The sequence below is a fragment of the Equus asinus genome, chromosome 13 (assembly GCF_041296235.1).
Source record: "Equus asinus isolate D_3611 breed Donkey chromosome 13, EquAss-T2T_v2, whole genome shotgun sequence".
Taxonomy (NCBI): domain Eukaryota; kingdom Metazoa; phylum Chordata; class Mammalia; order Perissodactyla; family Equidae; genus Equus; species Equus asinus.
This window is the reverse complement of record NC_091802.1, coordinates 29,595,197-29,617,441: the sequence shown is the minus strand read 5'-3', so window position 1 is coordinate 29,617,441 and position 22,245 is coordinate 29,595,197. Positions and strand designations below refer to the sequence as shown.

The window sequence follows — 22,245 nt, the reverse complement described above, 5'->3', positions numbered from 1 at the left end:
TTACAACTATGTAAAAATGTGTAGCATCTAGACAAAGATTAGAAAGAATAAACATTAACATAATTATTGCATTATGTGGTGGCAGGATTTTTTATTTTTTCAAACATTTCTCAGTTTGTGTTAGTTCTTTGTTTTGAGTAAAACCAAACCAGAAACTGATCGCTCCATGGTGCAGCAATTCTTTCAGAACTGGAGACTGAATGAACTGCCCTTAGTTGCCCTGTGAATCATTCCCATGGTTCTTCATTCCTCTTGCCTTGGCCTATGGGGAAAACTTTAATAACATGGAATCATTATATTAAAGTGACACATAAGGGCTGTCACTTTAGCTTCAAGGTCAGAAACTTAGAGCAAAGATGACAAAGAGAGTATATATCTAGTGCCAGTTCAAATGACTGATGAGTAGAGCCTATGTTGAGACAAATCATGAGAGATCAGCAGAAAGAATGCCTTGATCAATTAGCAATGTCTGCCATGGTCATAAGAAGGGGAATTGGGTATGTATGCTATCCGTTTGCCATCCTTGATTTTGGACCACTCATCCTTCTTGGCCACAGCTCCTCTCCAACCTTACTCTGCAGAGGTTTAAGTCTTCTCACACTTCTCACACTTCCCTTGTGACATGTTTCTCCTTCCAGATTATCACCTTTAGGGACTACTTGCCCATTGTGCTCGGTGATGAGATGCAGAAGTGGATCCCTCCATACCAAGGCTACAACAAATATGTGGATCCCCGAATTTCCAATGTCTTCACCTTTGCCTTCCGCTTTGGCCACTTAGAGGTCCCCTCTACTGTATTCCGCCTAGATGAGAATTATCAGCCATGGGGGCCAGAACCAGAGCTCCCCCTGCACACCCTTTTCTTCAACACCTGGAGGATGGTTAAAGATGGTACGTCCTTTCAGGGAAGTGCTGTCACCTGGCTGTCTCACTCTGCAGCTTACTTCTAGGGAAACCTGGCTTGGAAGTCAGACTCTAGACACTTCCTTTGTGACCTTGGACAAGTGAATTCAACTCATTGAGCCTCAGTTTCCTCATTTGTAAAATGGGGACAATAGTAGTACCTATCGCACTAGGATAAACAAAAAATTAAGTGAGATATATGATCATATAATTATATAATTAGCTATTGTTATTAAGCCTCCTCTGGCCTCTAAGGTACCTAGATTTTCCCTGCTTTTTTTCCTGCCTCAGCCTTCTCTGACCCCTGTAGAAAGAATTCATGGGTTTGGTAAATAAATTGCTCTTTTCTGCTCCCCTCCAGGCCCTTCCACTTCCATCAAGTGTCAAAGGTTGGACCCCACTCCCCTTTATCCTGGGCTGGGCTGTGTTGAAACTGGCTCTCCTTAAGACAAGTCAGGGCTGTTTTCTAGAAACTTCCACCACCTCTTCCACTGCTGCAAAGTTCCTCAGGGGAACAGATGGAAAGAAAAGGAGCCAACTCTCTGAACTAGAGCTTGGAAAAAATCCTGAAGCTTATATTCATGCCATTATCCCAGGAATGCCCCTTTCTCCCACCCCCAGCCAGTCAGTCTGGACTGTCCCACCCCTACCCCAGCACCCCCTGCAGGCTGCATTATGCTCTTCTCTCCCCATTCCAGCCTGAGACATTCAGTTGGCCCTACTTTCCCCTGAAAGAAAACGTCTGGTGGAGGGAGGGGCTAGCAGTGCAAGATGTCCCCACCCTACCCCATCCCCAGTATGGCCTCTCTGTCTCCCTCGCAGGTGGAATTGACCCTCTGGTGCGGGGCCTCTTGGCCAAGAAGTCCAAGTTGATGAATCAGAATAAAATGATGACAGGAGAGCTGCGAAACAAGCTCTTCCAGCCCACTCACAAGATCCACGGCTTTGACCTGGCTGCCATCAACATACAGCGTTCCCGGGACCACGGGATGCCTGGTGGGCCTGGGGTCTGGCCGGGCCTAGGGCCTAGGGTTCCAGGGGGACTTTCTTCTATAACCTATAATCCTGAGGGTCTGATCAATTCTAGCAAGTCTTTTTTTTTTTTTTTGAAGATTGGCCCTGAGCTAACATCTTCTCCCAATCTTCCTCTTTTTTTTTCCCCTCCCCAAAGCCCCAGTACCTAGTTGTATATCCTAGTTGTGGGTCATTCTAGTTCCTCCATGTGGGATGCGGCCACAGCATGGCTTAATGATCAGTGTGTAGGTCCGTGCCCAGAATCTGAACTGGAGAACCCCAGGCCGCCAAAGCAGAGCACGTGAACTTAACCACTCGGCCACAGGGCCAGCCCCTGATCAGTTCTAAAACAGAAGGCAGAGATGCCAGCTTTTAAAACTCACTGTGCTCATCTGTGAAGTGGAATCTTCCATTCTCCCTAATGCAGAGGAAAGAAGACATATCTGGTGCTATCCTGGAGCGCCTCAAGTGAAAAAGAGATCAACTGACTTATAAGACCAGTTTAAAAGCCCAGAAAAGATTAAGAAAAGGAGAATAGAGAGAAACCAGTGACCACTGGACCTTTCTTTTGTACCCATGAAAGGCAATTTAATGTTGTAACTAAGAGCCAGACTGCCTGGGTTCAAATCCCAGCTGTGCCATTTCTAGTTATGTGACCTTAGGCAAGTTACTTAACACCTTGGTTCTTCAGTTTACGTATTTGTACAGTGCTTAGAATAGTGCCTGGACCCACGGTAAGTACCATATAACCTATGAGCCCTCTGAGACTAAAATGCCACAGACATAAAACAATGGACCACCACTTCCCCTGTCCCAAAGGCTGTGAGGCCAGGCTTTCTGGGGCTGATGGAGCTGGAGTGGGTATGTCCCCAAGTGGGGCTTCGGGTGAGAAGTCCCTGGGATGAGACAGCTTCAGCCTGTCTGCCCTAGGGTACAACTCCTGGAGAGGCTTCTGCGACCTCTCACAACCCCAGACACTGGAAGAGCTGGACGCTGTGCTGAAGAACAAGAGGCTGGCTAAGAAATTACTGGATCTCTACAGGACCCCTGACAACATTGACATCTGGGTGGGAGGCATTGCTGAGCCCCTGGTAGAAAGGGGCCGGGTGGGGTCTCTCCTGGCCTGCCTCCTGGGGAAGCAGTTCCAGCAGATCCGTGATGGAGACAGGCAAGTGAGACGTCAGCGGGGAGGGTGGGGGAGGGCAGACCCTTCTCTGAGGTGGGTGTCCCGACGACGTCCTTTGTGAGGACTAACCCAGACCTCAGCATGTTCCCAATGACCTCTTTTCTTCCCCTTTGGCACAGTGTGGGGGTGCGGGGGGGGGGGGGCCAACAGCTGGGCTGTATGGAGAAACCTGGCTTCTGTCTCTGCAGGTTCTGGTGGGAGAACCCTGGTGTCTTCACTGAGAAGCAGCGAGACTCTCTACAGAAAGTGTCCTTCTCACGCCTTGTCTGTGACAACACCCACATCACCAAGGTCCCAGTGGACCCATTCCGAGCCAACCACTACCCCCATGGTTTTGTGGATTGCTCAGCCATTGATAAGCTGGACCTCTCACCCTGGACCTCAGTGGAGAATTAGGGGCCTTGATTCCACAACCTCCCACACTGTTCAGTAAAGATCCCTTTGGTCCACGACACCATTTCAAGCAAGTTCGGTGACCCATCCCTGAGACAGCCACACCCCAGGCCCAGCACTTCTTCTCCTCTGGGTCTCTCTACATTCACCAGAGGCAGACCTCACTCAAGCCCAAGGCCAGCCGCCTCAGCCTTTCCAGCGGGATTTCCAGTGAATCCCACTGCTCCCACCCCATCCTCTCTGCCTTGGGAAATCCTCCCTTCTATCATGAACAGACCCTCTGACATGCCTTTCCAGGCTAGCTTGCCAGATGTCACCCATCCTGTCCCTGGAACAAGTCTTGGCTGAAGGCTTTGCACCCCTATCTTTCCTCCTGTCCTCTCAAACTAGATTGTAAGCTTCTGAGCCAGGGACTTCAGCCTGCTTCCCAGTGTCTCCATGCGTGCCACCCAGCATAGTGCTTGGCACACAGTAAGTGCTCAATAAACATCTGATGATTGACTAAAGATCCTGGCAATGACACTGTCCCCTTCTGGAAGGCAGGCCTTGGGATCACTGCCAAATAAGTAACGACGTGTTTACAGTCCAGACCTGTCTAACCACTAAGATGCTGCGTGCCTGAGTCTGTGGGGTGAGAGGGCATGGTTTGGTGGGATTTCAAAGACCTCTCAAAGAAAAGGAGGCTGCAAGGGGCCTCTGGGGAAAGAAGTAATGGCCGTGGAGTGGCAAGAGAGAGGGCTTGGGGTGGTGCTAAAGGATCAAACAGGGAGAAAATCCAAGCCTGGATTCCCTGACAGCTCAAGTTCCCATCCCTTCCAGGGGCCCTTCTGGGAAACACCCTCTTCTGGGGTAATCCTGGGAGCCTCTGAGGCCTCTGAAGGGGCAGCTCCAGAATATTCCTTGTGCGGCTGCCCAATACATATTCATGTTTTCTTCTTTTAAAATGACCCTCCAAGTAAGGTCAGTGTAGCCGGGGCCTCCAGGTACCCTGACTGATGGGGTGGGGGTGAGAGGCACTTAGTCTTCCTGTGGGAAGAGCCCAGGAGCCAGACTTGGGCTGCAGCCCTGGCTCTGGCACCCACTTCTTCGAAGCCTGGATGGGTCCCTTCACCTGTCTGGCATGCCTCTCGTCATCAGTGAGATGGAGGTGAGCAGTATTTACCCTGCCATGGCGAGATCCTACTGTTGCCTGGGGCTCCTATGGGTACATTAGCCCCAGCATCCTGCACACCTTCAGGCTCCCAGCTGCGGGTGCCCCTCCCCAAATATGGGAAGAAGGGAAGGAAGGGAGAGGGAATTCATCCGTCAGATAAAGGGACCAAGCTCCAGACAAGATTAGGGAAATACCCTCCTTCTGCTCTCCCTGCTTTGGGGACCTGGCCACGTGAAGCCAAAAGTGAGAAGGAGTCTGCTGTCTTGAAGGCCTCTGAACCATGGTGCCAGGCTGCAGGGATGCAGAATCCAGAGGTCTTGTCAACTGGGGAGGGCCTACCTTCCCGTCACACCTCTGCTCTTTCTCTCCCACAGGACAGCGTTTTGACCCTCTGTTTCCCAGCACCTGGCACAGGCCTGACACAGAGTGAGCATGTAGCAAATATTAGCCAGAGCAGTAAATAAGCATAAGGGCTTAGTGACCACGCTCCCTGTTCTCCGGGGTGGTGTGGGTGGAAGGTGAGGGAAGAGGGTCTGCTTGGTTTGCCCTGGTCCCTAGGCTTCTAGGAACTCATTGCCTTCCATGTACAGATCAGCCAAAGGAGGACTCCCACTGCCCTCACCCCTAGTTCAGAAGACGCAGGGCCCTGAAGCACAGACCACACTCCTTCAAGTTCAGAGCCCAGAGCCAGCTTCATGCTAAGGCTCCAGCCCCAGTGCAGACACAGACAGAGTAAAGATCCCCATAAGTGGCTCTTTATTATCATGAATGTCTGGTACAAACAAATGGTACAAAAGGGCCCGTGGGTCCCAGTTCCTCTCCAGTCAGGCTCCTGTGAATAAGCAAGAGAACAAGGTAAGAAAGCAAAAGGGGAGCCACAGACTGAGCCTGGCTCCACTGGGCCCATAACTCAACCATAAGGCACAGCCCAACCGCTAATGGCCGGTCCTCCAGAGGTCTCTGGTTCACCTCTGCTAAGTGGGACACTGTCAATGTGCAAGGGCCATGAGGCAGAAACGGTGCCCAACATTCTCTGTATGTTTCCCATGCCTAGCACAGTGCCCGGCAGATAGTAAGTGCTAATAAACAAAGAACTAGAGGATGCAAATGGGCCTTCTGAGGAGCCATGATAGCTGTTATTTACAAAGAAGAAAACTGAGGCTTAGTGAAGTTGAGTACTTTGTTCAAGGTCACACAGCTGGGAAGCTGCAGAGCCAGGATTTGAACCCAAGAAGTCTGGCTCCTAAGCTTGTGCTCCTCTCCAAGCCACTTTGCTGCCTTCCATGTGCTTAATACTCACATAAACAGCCACACACCATCACAGAAATGACACACATACACAGCACATGAAACACCATCCACGATCACAACGTACACATATGAAATGCAATTTATAAACATCGCACACACACACGAATGAATGTCTAGCCATTCGTTTGCTCAGCTGGCACCAGAACAAGGATGGGCTCGCCTAGGTAAGGGAGATCTCTGTGGTTCCAATTGGCCAGCCCAGCCTCCACCTCACCGCAGCACCCCCTTACCCAGCCTCCAGTCCCTCTCCCTCCAGGAAGACAGGTCCAATGTGGGCAGTGTACTGCAGTTGACAAAGTCCCGAGGGAATGTTTTGGACATGAAGATGTTGTTCTTGGACACGGTGGTGATGCCTGTGTTGTCACAGATGATGCGAGGCAAGGAGACCTTGGCCAGGGCCCGCTTCTGCTGCGTGCTGAACACTCCCTTGTTCTCCCACCAAAACCTGCATGGGAACACCCACGACATTGCCCTGAGGCTGTCCTGGGCTGGGATGGCACCAGCTGGCTTGAGCTGCTCCCCAGCTGCAGGGGGATCACAGCAGACAGCCACTGTACAGCATGGGAGAGCCCCAGGCCTCGGGCAGCCCAGGGGTTTTCAAACAAGGAGAGCCCCCCTCACAGTGCAGAGTAAAGCACGGCTGCCTGGCTCCCCCCATCCCAGTGGCCTCCGGGGCACCACTAATGCTAGACAGGGAGCTGGGCCCACACTCGCTCACAAAGTCCTGTGCCCTGGCCCGGGGCTGCATCCATGGGGGTGGAGAGAATCTTGGAGGTGGTTTTTAATTTGTCTACCCAGAGAGGGACACCATTTCCTAATTTTCCCAAAGGTACAATACAGGCTAGCTGAGAACTGGGTATGGTAGATGTCAAAACCACCATGAAATGACACTAGAAAAAAACATGGGAAAGCAAGGATGGGACAGTTCAATAGTGAAAGACGGTACCACGGCTGCACCATGAAACACGGAGAGGTTCATGTCCCTGCTTGCTGCACCCCCAACAGATTCAGAGCACGTTAGAGATGACCTTGAGTCTCCCCGGAACCCACTGGAAAGTCACAGGTTCCTTCTAGCCCTTCATTTCATAGGAGGAACCCAAGAGGTTCAAGGATAGACCCACAGCCACACAACAGGCCTGGGCTGCTCGGCCTGCCTCCTCACCGATCACCATCGCGGAGCTTCCTGAACTGGGTCCCGATGAGGCAGGCAAGGAGCTTGCCCACACGGCCTTTGGGCTCCAGGGGCTCGGCCACGCCTCCCATCCAGATGTCGATGTTGTCAGGCGTGCGATACTGCTCCATGAGCTTCCTCGCCAGGTCCATGTTCTTCATCACTGTGCCCAGCTCGCCCACCGTGCTGGGCTGCGGGAGCCCGCAGAAGCGCCTCCAGGCATTGTACCCTGCATGAGGGGAGGAGAGAAGTGGCTGTGGGTCGGTCCCAGAAAACCCACCTTCCCAACACACCAAGGCCACGTACAGAGGTACATGAGGGGGAGGAGGACACAGGACCCTTGGCTCAGCCCAGAGGGACAGCTGGGCCTCTCCAGGACCCAATCTCTCCCCCTTGCCCTCCCACCCTAAGGCAAATTGCCATAACTCCTGCCAGGTCCAAGAATAGAGACATCTCACTGTTCCCCTCTGAAGATCTCAGAACTGTGAGGAGTGAAGCATATCTAGAAGTCTCAGCCACATCATCTGTCTGATAATGCAGGCACAGGTTTTAGGGTTAGGCTGATCTGAGTTCAAATTCCAGCTCTCACTGATTTGGCCGGATAACCTGGGCAGGTTTTGAATCTCTCTAAGCCTCAGTTTCCTCATCAGTAAAATGGAAGTGATAACACTCTCTTCCCTTCCAAGTTCATGTAAAATAAAGTGAAATGAAATGATGATGAACACAGATGCTCACAGACTATGGCAGGGAGGAGACTTGTTATTATGATGATGCTTCAGGTTTGAGGGTTACAGCTACACGAAGGGGGCCAGGAGGAGCTGAAAATGGACCAGGCGGGCCCAGGGGAAGGTAGGGGCCTGACCTCAGACCACTTCCTAAGAGCAAGGTGCTGGGGTTGGGGGAAGCCCTGGGCAGCCAGGGGCACTGGAGAGGGCAGGGCCCTGGAGTGGGAGGTGGGGTAGTGGGGGGGCACTCCTGCAGCCCCTCACCTGGGAGGCCGTGATCCCGGCTGCGCTGCATGTTCAGAGCAGGCAGGTCTAGCCCGATCCTCATGACCTGCTCAAACAACCTTTCCCGGAGCTCGTCCACCACAATTTGGTTCTGGCGATTTAGCTTGGCAGGGGTAGCCATGAGGCCTCGGAGGATGGGATCAATGCCACCTGCGGGCAAGAGGAGCAAGATTAGGGGAAGTATCTGGCTCAAGTATCAGAGCTCAGATTGGAGTCAGGGACAAGTCCAAGGTGGAGTAGAAGGGATTGCAGAAGAAGGCTGGGCACACGCAGCTCCTGGTGCCAAGGTGGCCCCCGTGGGCAGGTCCTCACCAGGGCATCGAGGTCTCGGAGCATTATGCCATTCAGACTTGCAAGGTTGGGATGCACCCAGCTCCTGGTCTCCTAGGTCACTGAGAGTCACAACACACAGGAAGGAGCCAGCTCCCTATGAGCCATCTCCACCCCATCTTTTATTATTAGATGTGGAAGAAGAGTCAGGTGAACTGAGACTGGAAAGCCAGACCAATCCCCGAAGATGGAAGAAAAGAGGATTTCTCCCACCCTAGCTCCCCGTGGCCAAGCCCCTCCCCACCCCACTCTCAGCTGCCAGCCCACTCTTTGCTGACCTCGGTCCTGCTCACCTTCCAGTACTACCCGCCAGGTGGCAAAAAAGACCCTGCTGAGCGGAACCCGGGGGTTGGGCTGCATGGGCCGGTACTGATTGTCCAGGCGGAACATGAAGGGTTGGATGAGGGTGTGCCCATAGCGGAAGGCGTTGGTGAAGACGTTGGCGATACGAGGGTCCACTGAGTCATTGTAGGATCTGTACCTGGGCAGGTACTTCCTCATGGCCTCTGGCCCCAGCACCAGCGGCAGGTAGTCCCGGTAAGTGATGATCTAAAGAAAAGTCACTCAGAGTGGCCTCTCCACTCACCCCTCCCTGCAGATTCTCTACCTGCTCCTGGCTTGGGGGGTCCTTCCTTTGTCTATGGCCAGGGATTTGCTTCCCACAGCACTGGATCTGTGTCTAACCGCATGTCACTGAGAGGCATAAACAGAGCTCTTCTGCTTGCTGGCTGTGTGACCTTGGGCCAGTTATTAACTTCTCTGAGCCCCAGTTCCTCAAATGTAAACTAAGGGTAATTATACTGCCATCTGCCTTAGAGGATTAAATAACAAAGGGCTTTGTTAGTCGTTGCAATAGCTGCCTTGTCCTTGGGTTATTAATAGCTCATTTCTCCTACTAATTATAAGCTCCTTGAGGGTAAGGGTTGTATCTCATTTCTCTTGACATTTATTCAGTGCCCAGCAAGTGCCTGGCTCACAATAGGTTTCAATATATGTTTGTGGAAGGAGGAGAGAAAAGAAGGAAAGGGGCCACCCTACATGATTTCCCCCAGTGAAAGGAGAAGCGTGGAACAGTCTCACTCTAGATTCTAGACTCTGGAATTTCCTCTGAGGCTTAAATGAATCTCACTTAAATTCTTAGTGTAAATCAGAAACTCACCCTCAGCCAATGCAACCCTTTCCCTGTCCAGAGTCTAGGAGTCTTAAAAAGGTGTATTTCTATCTGTGTTTATATCTTGGGGACAGGGTGGGGGTGCTGGAGCATCAAAAGTTGGGAGAGAGAACCAGGATCATTGCTCAGGGGTAAATAAGAATAAGGAGATCAGGGAGCTATGATAGAGCCAAAAACAAGAGGTGAGTGTGCAAAGGAGCGAGAGTGCCGAGGAGATGAAGGAAAGGAGAGGCAGTTACTGAACAGCTGCTATGCACCAGGCGCTTTAGACCCACCCACTCAATCCTCCCAATCCCATTCCTGATGGACAGGACAGAAGAAAGGGGAGCAAGCCTGAGAAGGAGGGGATGGAAGGCAAGTAACCCTTGTCTGCCAGGTGTTTTCATATACGTCCTTTACTCCTTATAGCATCGCGGATGAAGAAACGGAGGGTTAATTTGCCCAAGGTCACACAGCTAGGATGTGGCAGAGGTACATTTGGATCCCAAGTCTGCCTGACCCCTGGCATCACCGAAACTCAGGACTGCCTACCTGGACCATGGCTCCCACGATCTTCCGGGCTTCCTGGTAGAGCCTCTCTCCATTCCAGCGAGGGTTCAGGCGCTTGAGCTGCGTGGCTAGACGATTGTGCTCCCGCAGAAAGAGCGTGTGCATGGAGGTGAGCTCAGGCATCTCACTCGAGCGGGTGTCCCCTTGGGAAAGCATAAGCTACTGTTATTCCTAAAACCTCCATCCCAGACAGGACTTTCTCCACTGACACTACCTCCCCAGCCAAGGCCTGAAATGCCTCCTACCCAAACCTTGTCTCCACCCATCTTTCCACGCCACACTCAGTGTATACCTCCTCTAGGAGGCCTCCCTTGATGCCCTAATCCACCAAAATAGCTTCTTCTGTTCAGGGGCACTGCTGGTCGGAGATGTTCATTCAATAGGCATCAGCTCTGACACATGACTTGCGACCGTCCCGTCCCTGAGACTGGGACTCCTTGATGACAAGGACCATGGCTTATGCCTTTTTGTATGGGACCCTCCCACCCAACACACACATAGACACATGGAGTTAATTAACCTAAATTTAAATGAAAATAGTCACATGTGGCTAGTGGCTACTGTATTGGATAATGTGGTTCTAGAGGGTGGGGGTGCCACATTGTTCTCTGTCCCTTTAGTTTCTTGTCCCTAGGGGGAATGCAACTCTCCTCTCTACCAGAGTCCAGAGGGAAAGAGAGAGACAGAGAAAGGGATGGACAGATGGACGGAGGCTCCTTGGCCATCCCTGAGTCTCCTAAGTTTGGGTTTTTGTTTTTTGTTGGTTTTGTTTTTTTGCCTGTCTGGCTCCATCCAACTTGTCACCAAGGCAACTGGATTAATATCCTGAAGTTGGTGAGATCAAAGTCTCTCTAAATGCAAACCCACCAGGTGCTCACAAACAGGCCCACTATGGCTCCAGCAGAGAGCACCCCCGTGCCATCCCAGGTCCCCACCCAGGACTGACCTGCCAGGAAGCAAGGGATGCGCACAGAGCGGTTGGTGAGGAGACAGGGGTCATCGTGCAGGGTGTCAAAGGGCAGCAGGGCCCGGCCCTTGTCACTGAATTGTGTGTTGATGGCCAGCAGCCCCAGCTGGTTGGTCAGGTTGCGCAGCTTCATGGCCACGGGGTCCTCGCTGCCGTACACCATGCTGGCGTCCACGAAAGAGGTGAGCGCGTTGATCTGGTTGCGGATAGTGATGTTGTTCTCTGTGCAGGCTGGGGAGGAGCGGAAGAAGGGGATACAGTCCCTTTGGTTCTGGATGCGGGGGTCATTGGGCGGGATCTGCAGCACAGAGAGAGACCGGGCTGGCTCACCGAGGGGAGGGACAGTGGGCAGGAGTGTCTCTCCACCTGTCCACCTGCTGAAGACCTTGGTACCACCTCAGAAGCAGCCTGGAGTCCAGGAGCAGAAGGCGAGACCCAGACACCAAAAGGGGGGATTCCTCAGGACTTCTGGCCCCCTCAGCCTGCAGGGAGGCCTCTCAAGGCCCACAAGGGATTACTGCCTGAGTTCCCACCAGCAGAGCGCTCTGAGCTTCAGGGATGATGACTTGAACACTGACTGGGCAATGCAGGGGTGGGGCGGGGGTGGGGCCCAGAGGTGGCCTGTCAGTCCACTGACCACCCCCCCACCTCCCCCCACCCCCCCCCCAACCTCCCTTTTCTCTCTCTGCCTCTCCTCTGTGTCTGCTCTTCCCCACTGTTCTCCAGATGTGGTCTCCACACTCTTAGTTCTCTTCCTTATCCCTTTCCTGGCCCCTGTCTGCCTCTTTCTCTCCCTCTCTCTGGGATTCTCCTTCCTTTCTCTCCTCTTCTCCCTACTCAGCATGTGCCTCAACCAACCAGGCCACTCTCAGCCCTGCTCCTACCCCACTACCCAGGCTCTGTGTTATGTGGGCTGCGAGGAGGTGCCCCTCTGTGGGGAGGAAGAAGGACTGAGCACCGGGAATCTACACACACATGTTTAAGGGACGGTGGGAAGGTCCTCAGCCGAGAGGAGGAAGGATGGGTGGGCAGGGCCAGCCTCACTCAGGAGCTGGGGAAGGAAACCTGGGCACAGAGGGAGGTGGCCACTTCCATGAACAGGCACCATTTCCCCACCAGGCAGGCAGCGGTGAGCGGGAAGAAGGGAGAACCTTGAGCGGGAAGCAGGGCGGCTGCTGCAGGCAGCTGGTCTCGCAGTTGACGCCAGTGATGAAGGAGACCCGGGCGGCTGGCTCAGGGCTCAAGTCGAGGTCGTGGTCGAGCAGTTGGCCCCACTGCATGAAAATGAGCGAGCGCTCCCGGTCCGGGGTCAGCTGCTCCGTGGGGAAGCGCACAATGGCGTTGGATACGGCGCGAGCCTGCGGGACACGGGGTGTCAGGGACCGTCTCGGGCCCCGCGCGGCATCGGGCCTGGCCTTGTCCCCTCTGCCGGCCAGTGCTCACCAGGGGGACTGGGAAACCGCTGCGATTGACCCCGGGCGTCCAGCCGAAGGGCAGCGAGAAGCCGTCCTCATACTCGGCCGGCAGCCAGCGCGCAAAGGGGCGATTGGAGGCTCCCAGCGTGGGGCTGCGTCTGCGGGGGGAGGACAGGGAGCTGACACCAGGTGGCGCCGCGGGCCGGCCTGGGACCAGGGACTCCGCCCTGAGCCGCCCACCGAGGGGCCGCCTCCAACCGGCCGCACCTGTTGTTGCACTGCCCGCTGATGGTGCGGTACTTGTCCTTCTCCGGGCACCTCACACCCACGTTCTGGTGGGCGCAGCCGCTCGACTTGGACAGCAGATTCAGCTGGGCGGGTGTCAGCACGTCTGAAGGGCGGGTGAAAGAGGGTTGTGGGAGCTGAGACCCCATTTCCCATCCTAGGCTGGGGAGCCTTGGTTGGGGGAGCAGTCTGAGGACAAAGAGGGGGCGCTAGGATGCCCCTGAGACTCCCCAGAAGGAGGAGTTGGGGGGATCGCTGCCAGGTGGCTGGAGTCACTAGGAGGGTCATTAGTGGAGCTGGGGGCTGGGGTTGTAGGGGCAAGAGTACCAGTGACATTGAAGGGCCCTGACCACAGGGACCGCAGCTTCCTCTCCAGCAGGCCTAGGGCCACGTGCAGGTAGTCAGCAGCCCTCACAGCTGTCCTGGTGGCTGCCACTGGCTGCTTGAAGTAAGACAGGAGTTCCATGGGGCTGGCCGAGCCACTGCGAAGCCGCTGCTTGATGCTAAATTTGGAGAAGAGTGAGGGCCAGAGAAGACAGGCAGAGACACTCAGCAGAGCCCCAGCCCAGGGGATGGACACGCAGGACAGTGTAGACAGACCCACAGACCGGAAGAAGGTTTCTCTTTATAAACAGGGTATGGGCCTAGTCATCCAGACAGAGGTAAGGCCACGAGAGGGCTGGTTTTGAAGATGTCCTCACACCCAAAGACACAAAGACTGACAGCCAGAGGGCCCCACCACCACCTGCAAACTCTCCATGCCTGTTCCTTTTCTGAAAGGCTTGGGACGGCCTTGCCCAGAGCTAGGCAGTGCCCAGCACCTCACCTTTCCCGCCGCTCCTTGTAGGCCTTGTCCACTAGCCGCTTGGCCTCCTCCATGCAAGTCAGCACTACGGAGGTGTCCACCTCCCCCAGGACAGCTGCCCAGAATAGAGGTCACAAGGTCAGGAAGGAGCCCAAAGCCCCTGATCAGGCCCCAGAGCCAGAGTGGGACGCGTTGAGGGAAGGAATCCCTGGGTTGGAGAATCATCCCCAACACACCACCTTTTCCCTTCTTTCTGAACTGTTACCTGGAGTGGCGCCCTCGGAGGGCTGGGGCACGGCCACAATGGCCAGGAGCCCTGCTAGGGCCAGGAGCAGCTTCATCTCTGCAACAAGACCGCAGGTGCAGTAAGTGTCCAAAGCCCACAGTGCATTTGGGAGAAGAAAGCCCCACCCTCCCTCTCCTCCTGGGCTCCTCAATCCCACCTTGAGCCCAGTCCCACCTCCGTGGGTCCTGCCTACAGACAGAGTCCAGGCCTCCTGAGGGAAGGGTCCACAGTGCCCCTTCTTCGCTAGCTTCAGTCACTCAGCCCGCACGACCCCACCTCCGGAGTGCACCCAGCATGGGCAGCGCCCCTCGGCTGGATCTAGGCTTTTATGTCCTCCAAGCTGGGGGAGGCGTGGGGCGGATGAGGCCCGCCCCTGGAGACTGAACTCTCCTCCCCCGCTGGGGCTGGGGTGCACAGAAAGAGGTCCTTAGTGTGGAAGAGATGGGCACAAAAATCAGGGACCAGAACTATCTCCAGCCTTTGAACTTAGCACCCCCACCCCAGAGTTCCTCAGCTCCCACCGTGTGCCTAGACCAGTGCTTTCCCCAGAGGGTACAGACAGCTAACCCCCCTGCACAGTTCGGTTAAACTGAGCATCCAGGCTTCCTTTGAAAGGGGCAAAAGTCAGGAGCCAACACCCTAAGGAGCTGTGGAAAATTGAGTCACCCCAGAGGAGGAGGGAAGGTGAGGGGGGCACCTGGAGTGATGATGATCCAGTCAGCCCCAAAAGGCTGCCCCCACCCCCAACAGTAACCTGGTCCCTGCAGCCAACCTTAGTTGAGGGGTAGCCCCTCATTTTTGGTGAGGGTTAAAGGGACAGGAAATCTGACTGGAGACGGTTGGCTTCACAGGAAAGAAGACCCTGGAGACTGTGGGCTTAGGACAAGGTAACTTCCTCTATCCCCCTCCCCCTCCCCTTTCTTCTTGGTTTTTGGTAGAGGGCTGTCTCCAACACCCCCACCCTCTGCTCCCGGATTTCAGGAACCAGGAGAAAGCAGAACTGCTTGTGGTTAGTGGTCAGTTGGGTGACGCAGCCCAGGGTCTCTCTGGGACAAGGTCAGTGCAGTTTAGGAGGATTGGGGTTGAACTTTAGGATCTTTCTGAAATAGAAGACGGGAAGTTTCTCCTCTGAAGAAGTCTGGCAAAGGGCTGCCATTCTGTGGCAGGAAAAGTTCTAATGACTGTGTTTGTCCACCTCCCTGGGCTCTTGTCAGGCTGGGCTCCCATGTCTTGTTTTGTCTAGCCACACCTCCTACTCCAGCCACCTGCCTGCCCTCACTCTTGTCTTCTATGCCCAAACCATCTTGGCCAAAGAACAAGGGACAGCGAAACACCGAGAATACCTTTCCAATGTGCCCAGAGATCCTGTCACCCTCTGGGAAGTGGACCCCGGGGTCCATGAGAGAAGGCTGTTCTTCCAGCCTTGCTCTGCCAGTTCCTAGCTATGTGTGAACTTGGAAAAGTGGCTCTTTGTGAATCAGGTTCTAGAATTTTACAGACTTTTGAAAATACATTTTTAATCCTATAAGTAGTATATTTCTATTCATGAAAAGTCAGAGAACACAAGCAAAAATAAAAATAAATCAAAATTGCTTAGAATCAAGTGAGGTTGTGGGTAATTTTCTTTTTCTTTCCAGATTTGTCATTGTTTTGCACATAAATAAGAAGCAGGAAGGAAAATAATTTCGCGTAATCCTACCATTCACCAATAACACCACTTAATAGTTTGCTATCCTATGTGTAGATATAAGATGTATTGTAAACAGTGATAAGAACCTACTCTAAATATTGTTTTACAACCTATTTTTAGTACTTAAAAATTTAGCCTGGACATCTTTCTATGTCAATAAATACAGATTTACTTCACTTTTATGTCTGCATAATATTTTGTATGGAGTGCTGTGATTTATTTCCGAATCCTCTCTCGTTAGATTCTTGGGTTGTTTCCAGTTTTCGCTATTAGAGGCAGTACTAGGATCAGCATCTGTGGAGTTAAATCTCCAGTCAGATCGTCAATCATTTCTTTAGGCAAGAAGACCTAGAAGCAAAATTGCTGCATATTTGGTTATCCACATTTTTAAGGCTTTTTAAAAAAATTGTCAAGGGGCCTCATGAAGATTGCGCGTCACCCTCCCGTTAGCCATGCCTAGGAGCACCTGTTCCCCATCGCTCTCATCAACTCTGACAATTATTGTCCTTTTACACTTTTAGGGGAATTGTTGACGCTCGAGAGGGAAGAGACATTTCATACAAGCCCCTCATAGCACAGATGAGAAAGACAGAGCCCAGGGGAGGAAATGACTTTGCCAAGGGCAACAGTGTGGCACAGTTCAGAATAATCTAGCTGTCAGGTGCCAGGTGCTGTGCTGGCCACTGGGCATCCTCCACTGAGCAAAGTGCAGGCCTTGTTCTCAAGAATCGCACAGGAGGACGCAGAAAGGCAAACCAATGTTATCCAAAGAACCTTGTGCAGGGTTCTTTGGGAGCATGAAAGAGGAGCAGTTAGACCAAGTGGGGGCACCTAGGAAGGCTTTCTTGAGGAGCTGGTGCTTGAGACCATCTTGAAGAATGTTTAGAAGTTGACCAAGTAGACAAGGGAGGAAGAACATTCTGGGCCCAGAGAATGACATAGCAAAGGCCTTGACACAAGTGGGCTTCCTTCAGACAGTTCCAATGTGGGGCAAGGGTGGGGCAGGATGAGGCTAGTAGGGCAGGCAGAGGCCCAGGACCAACACCCTTGCTGACCTACTGAGAAGTTCTTGTCCTGAAGGCTCCGGGGAGCCATGAAGGCTGTGAAGTGCATGGTCGGAGTTGCATGTTAGAAAGCAGCAGCAGAGTGGAGGGGGGCACTGGGCAGGGCAGGCCCAGAGGCGGAGAGCCAGGCCAGTGGCTTTGCAATGATTCACAGGTGTCGAAAGGCCTGCCCTGATTGCTCATGGGTGGCGACAAGGCAATAATTCTTTGAAAAACTAAAGCCTTCTCAAAGAATGGCAGGAAAATGCCCTTCACTCTCCACCCACGTAGAGATGGGAGAATTCTCAAGATGTGTAATCCGCAAACCACCTGCCTTTGGCTCCGGGCTGGGGCTCTGGGCCTGCATTTGTGTATAGGGGCTTGAGATGCTCTGTGACTTTATGATGTTTCCAACTCAATAACAGGGATCCCTGCAGGTCTGCCCGGTCTGTGCCTCTGTTGATCCTTCCTCTAGTCCCTATTTCTCTGGCCCAGGTGTATTTGAGGCTCACAGGGACTCTCAGCAGGCAGAGTAACCAGAAGGAGAAAATGTCTGCCTGCGGAGCTATTCCAAACAAGCCTTGTGCCAGAAATTACCCCTTAGCTCCCCATCGTGGGGGTGGCCTCTGGAGGGCAGTGCTGAAACTGCTGCATCTCAAGACTATAGTCCTTTGAGGGAGTCCCCACCCACCCCCACACACCCTGCCCTCCCTTCTCCTCACTTACTTTTCCCAAACGTCCCCACCTGCAGGGTGAACTCCAACTGCCTGTGGGATAACGGGCCCTCTCTGCTGCTGCTTGCAAAACAGCTTGTTCTTTCTTAATGCCGTTTAGGAAACAATTCAGTTGGGATTACAGGCAGACTTCCTGTCTGTGTGGGGTTGGAGAGGAGGCGGCCGTGGAAGCTGGGGAGGGGGCGGAGGGGACAATGACTCCTCAGACAGACTTAAGTGCACCTAGTCCAAAGACCTCCCTCCTTACAATTTTAAAAGTTAAGTTTGGTTTATACAGGTAATACCTGGATATATTTTGAATAAAATTGTCAGGTTAAAGCTCCCCTTTGGTTAGGGTATTACACCATCTCCAATTCCTGTCCCCTTCCTCCACCCCTTAGACGTAAACACTCTAGTCATTCTTGTTCGTCCTTCCAAACCTTTCACTTTATGCTCATACATATATATGGATCTGTGGGACATATTCTTCTTTCTTTATTTTTCCATAAATAACATCACATTATACATATTGTTCGGCAACGTGTTTCTCTCACTCAACGAAACATTGCACAAATCGATCATGTGCTACTGAGAGAACAATCTCACTTTTTTAACTGTTACATAGTGTTCCTTCATTGAGCTATACTGCCATTACACGGCCATTTCTCCAGTGATGGAAGTAGACGTTTTCTATTTTTTCATTATGAAAACAGTGCAGCAAGAGGCCTCTTCGTACATACACACATGTTCTCCAGGGTTAAGGTTGAGAAGCGGGCCACAGGTTTTGTGCATTTAAAATTTTTAATAGATATTGCCAAACTGTCCTCCAAACTTTGTAAAATTCCCATGAGCAAAGATTGGAGTCATGTTATTGGGTCAATTTTTAATTCTTTAATTAATAGTGAGACTGAGCATCTTTTTATTTGTATTACCCCTTCTGTAAATTTCCTGCATTTGGTTTTCTCCATTTTTCTATTGGATTGTGACACTTTTATTGATTTGTAGAAGTTATTATATATTCTGGATACACATTAATCCTTCAGCTGTTATGTATGTTGCTGATATTTTTTTCCAATCTGTCATTTTTCATTTATGTTTCTTATAGTATCTTAATTTTAGAAGTGGTCAAATTTATCAATATTTTCCTTTAAGAATTTGCTTTTCAGACTTGTTCAGGAGCCTCTTCCTTTCTTCAAGATCATACACATATTCTCCTATATAATCTTCTAATACCTTAATTCTTTGATTTTTCATATTTAGTTCACAAAAGCATCTGGAATTTTTGTGTGTGAATAGTATAAGGTGGGGAGTTACCTTTATTTTTTTCCAAATGGATAACCAGCTGTCCCAACACCTTTAGTTGAATAATCTGTCATTTCTCCACTGAATTGAGATACTACTTTTATTGTTTACCATAAATGTGTGTATATTTCTAGATTATTCTATTCTACTGATCTACTGATCTGTTTATCAATTCCTATGTCAATACCTCATCTCTGCAATTACCATAACTTTCTAATATGTTTTGATTTCTGGTGAGATAAATTCTCCTTCCTCATTTTTCTTTTGCAAAAGAATCTTCAACACTGTAATATATTTACTCTTTCTTATGAATTTTCGAAAGTCTAATTCCATGAGAAAACCTATTGAGATTCTTATTGTTATTGTACTCAATTCAATTTATAAATTTGGACATTTTTAACTCACCATTCTAAAACAGTTGCACACTCTATTTAATGAAGAAGATAAAATTTTTTAAAAGAGTGAATATTTAAGCTTTTGTTAGTTCCAAATAATGGTTTCCAAATTTCTTTAGGGTAGTATTGTAAAGATAAAGACAAGTTAAATTACATGTTTAGACAAATGTTTAATGGTTGTTCAGGTTTTTCCCTTTATACTTGTGGTTATTGGTGGGGGTGGGGAGGGTAGAAGCTTTCATGAGACAGAGTTGTACAAAAAAACATAAAAATAAGCACTAAACTCAAAGTAAAAGAATTCAGTATCATCTTTACTAATCAGGTTAGTTAAAATTTTAAAGAACTATAAAGCCACCGCCAGACTGCATGTGAAAAAGTGTAGACTGGCCCACACCATGGGATGGCAATGTCAGTCACAATCCAAAATGCACATCTGCTCTCACTCAGCAATTCTCCTTCCAGGAGGGAATTTATGCCTCAGATGCATTCTTAGGAAAGCATAAAGATATCTGCACAAGGGTGTTCATTTCAGCCTCGTTTTGCCACAGTCAAAAGACAAGAAACGAGCCAAACGTCAGCCAAACGTCCTTCAAAAAAATTTTGCCACATTTTGGTACATCCACATAATGGTGTTTTATGAAGCCTTTAAAACTAATGAGTGGGATCTATACATAGCAATATACAAAAATATGTCGCTAAAAGAAAAGAGAGAGTTAGAAAACACTGTATACAGCATGTTGCGATTCATGCAAAATACACAGACATGCACATATACAGGCACATGTATGCATGCGCACCCACGTGTATTTAAATAGTATGCATAGAAAATTCTGGGAGCAGGCACAGAAGCCTATTAACGGTGGCTACCTTTGGGTAATGGAAATGAAAGGACTGAGGAGGCTTTTACTTTATAATCATGCCCCTCTGAAAGTTTTACCAGGGAAATATAATAATTTTATCACGAAAGAATAATCTGTCCCTCGACCTCAACCCTCCAAAGTAGCAAATTTTGATTTGTTTCGCATAATCAACGGTTTGGGATTACTGTTACCTTGGTTTCTTAATATGAAGCCAAACACTATCAAAGATTGAGATGAGAGTACGTGGTATTCGAGAGTGAGCCTTTCCCCTGTGAGAGGCTTCAATCATGTGACTGATAAGTATAGAATTCAAGTTCAGATTTCTTTCTCTTTAGCACTTGGAAGATACTGCTCCATTATCTTTACGCATCTAGTATTGCTGTGAAGTTCTCTGTTACAAGTAGACTTCCAGTTCCTGAAACTAACCCCTATTTCAGGCAAAGCAGAATTAACATGGGATGCAGGATCCATCAGCCAAACCTGAACGCGGAGATGTCACAGAAGTGAAACACGGAAGTAAAATTGTTGGAGAGCAGAAAATAACAAGAGTTGTGGGAAACTCCGAGGGAGACAGGAGAGGCTGGGACCTGGAGAGGGGAACACAGAATAAGAGGGGACGAGGGCAGGGCCAGGCGTCTCCAGCAGGGGATGGGCTAAAGAGAGCTTTCTAGTCATGCCCTCTTCTCTGCACCATGTTGCCCTCATCAGATCAGTGGCTCTCCTGTAGCAAATGCAAGGTAGGAAAATGGCCCCTCAAGGCCAGCAGAAGTTTGGAGGGAGGGGGGTGACAGAGTGGTGCTGGATGCCAGTCAGGTTAGGGAGTGGAAAGAACAGGTCCTTTTCTCTGCCCCGAGGATGAGAGTATGATGGCCTAAGGGGAAGTTGTTGCCTTGACGGAGGTACATGGAGATTCTGTAATGGGTAAGGTCCCCCACTTGAGGATAGGGAAGAAATCGAAAACGGATGAGCCCAGACTATAACCCCAGAGACTCACCACTCTAGAGTCTCCCACCACAGCCACCACCCCCTTATCTCCACCCTGGACACACTACTCAAACCAAACAAGAGGAGTACATGCAAGGGAAGGCTTTCATCCTCCCCCCGGCTCACGACCAAATGGAACTTATCCCAGGAAAGTAGGCTTGGTTTAACACTCAAAAATCGATCAACGAAATTTGCCATAACTAAGAAAGAAAAACCATATGATCTCTCAGTAGATGCAAAAAGATCACTGGAAAAAATCCAACATCCACTACTGATTACAAAAATAAAAAATAAACCTCTCTGCAAACCAAGAATAGAACTTCCTCAAACCTGAAAAAGTGTTTCTATGAAAAAACATGCCACTAACATCATCCCTCATGGTGAAAGACTGAAGGCTTTCTCCCTAAGACCAGGAACCAAGCACGTGCGTCCGCTCCAGTTGTTTCTATTTACCACTGTCCTGGAGGCTCTATCCAGGGCAGTGAGGCAAGAAAAAGAAATTAAAGGCATCAACATGTAAAGGAAGAAGTAAAACTGTCTTTGTTTATATACAATATGATCACATATGTAGAAAATTCTAAGGAATCTACCAAAAAAACTAGCAGAACTAATAAGTGAGTTTGGTAAGGTTGCAGAATACAAGGGCAAATACATAAATCAGTTGTGTTTCTACATACTAACAACAAAGAATCAGAAACTGAAGTGTAAAATAACTATTCCACTTATAATGGCATCAAAAATATGAAAGAGCTAGGGATAAATCTGATAAATCTGACAAAAAGGAAGATCTGTACTGAAAACTACAAAATCTTGCTAAGAGAAATGAAAGACCTAAATAAATGGAGATACTTTGTTCAGAGGTCAGAAGACTCAACACTGTTCAAATGTCCGTTCTTCCCAAATTGTCTGTCTGTTGAGTCTTAACTGTGTCCTTGCCTTAGTCCCTGAGAGGCCCTGCGAGACCGCTGGGTGGGTGCTGCTGCTGACTCGGAGAGTTTCCACGAGACGGAGGGGACACTTACGCTGCAGTTTGGTGGCTTTTCTCCTGGGCAGTGATGCTCCTTGTTTCTGCCAGGTGTCACCCGTCACCTAAAGTACTGCCTGGTCCCTGATCCAAGCTGCCACTCCCACTGTTCCCCTCTAAAGGCAGACATCCTCACCTTTGCCCCTTGGCCCACAGGGAGAAGGAGAAGGTGCAATGGCCAACTGAGGCCATTGCTCCCCACATGGAACCTCAACTAATCACACTGTCAGTAGCCCCTGTGGCCTCTTCTGCTCTGTTTGTGCCACCTCTAGGCATGGAGCAATG

At 50.4% G+C, this 22,245-nt stretch overlaps 2 protein-coding genes across 6 annotated transcripts in view; one reads left to right on the top strand and one right to left on the bottom strand.

Moving 5' to 3' along the window:
• The window catches only part of LPO (lactoperoxidase), a 28,972-nt gene extending 24,943 nt beyond the window's left edge, over positions 1–4,029 (top strand). For both annotated transcript variants that reach the window (XM_044745811.2, XM_070482925.1), the window contains 4 exons: positions 639–891; positions 1,726–1,899; positions 2,848–3,085; positions 3,292–4,029. In XM_044745811.2, the coding sequence (XP_044601746.1) occupies positions 639–891; positions 1,726–1,899; positions 2,848–3,085; positions 3,292–3,499 (873 nt within the window). In that variant the 3' untranslated portion in view covers positions 3,500–4,029. The remainder of the gene's footprint in view (positions 1–638; positions 892–1,725; positions 1,900–2,847; positions 3,086–3,291) is intronic.
• A 1,312-nt stretch (positions 4,030–5,341) lies between these two features.
• On the bottom strand, positions 5,342–14,252 carry MPO (myeloperoxidase). 4 transcript variants are annotated; one of them, XM_014826980.3, is made up of 14 exons: positions 14,124–14,252; positions 13,929–14,006; positions 13,685–13,778; positions 13,186–13,361; positions 12,841–12,964; positions 12,602–12,731; positions 12,310–12,516; positions 11,138–11,456; positions 10,174–10,334; positions 8,765–9,020; positions 8,121–8,291; positions 7,123–7,360; positions 6,191–6,405; positions 5,342–5,481 (listed from the first exon to the last, which is right to left on the bottom strand). In XM_014826980.3, the coding sequence occupies exons 2-14, from the start codon at positions 14,002–14,004 to the stop codon at positions 5,474–5,476; spliced, it is 2,175 nt and encodes a 724-aa protein (XP_014682466.2). In that variant the 5' UTR covers positions 14,005–14,006; positions 14,124–14,252; the 3' UTR covers positions 5,342–5,473. The 4 variants fall into 4 exon arrangements, with proteins under 4 accessions (XP_014682466.2, XP_014682476.2, XP_070339024.1 ...); XM_014826990.3 differs by having other exon boundaries at positions 14,107–14,249; XM_070482923.1 differs by lacking the exon at positions 5,342–5,481 and having other exon boundaries at positions 6,044–6,405; positions 14,107–14,249.
• Positions 14,253–22,245: the final 7,993 nt, after the last annotated feature.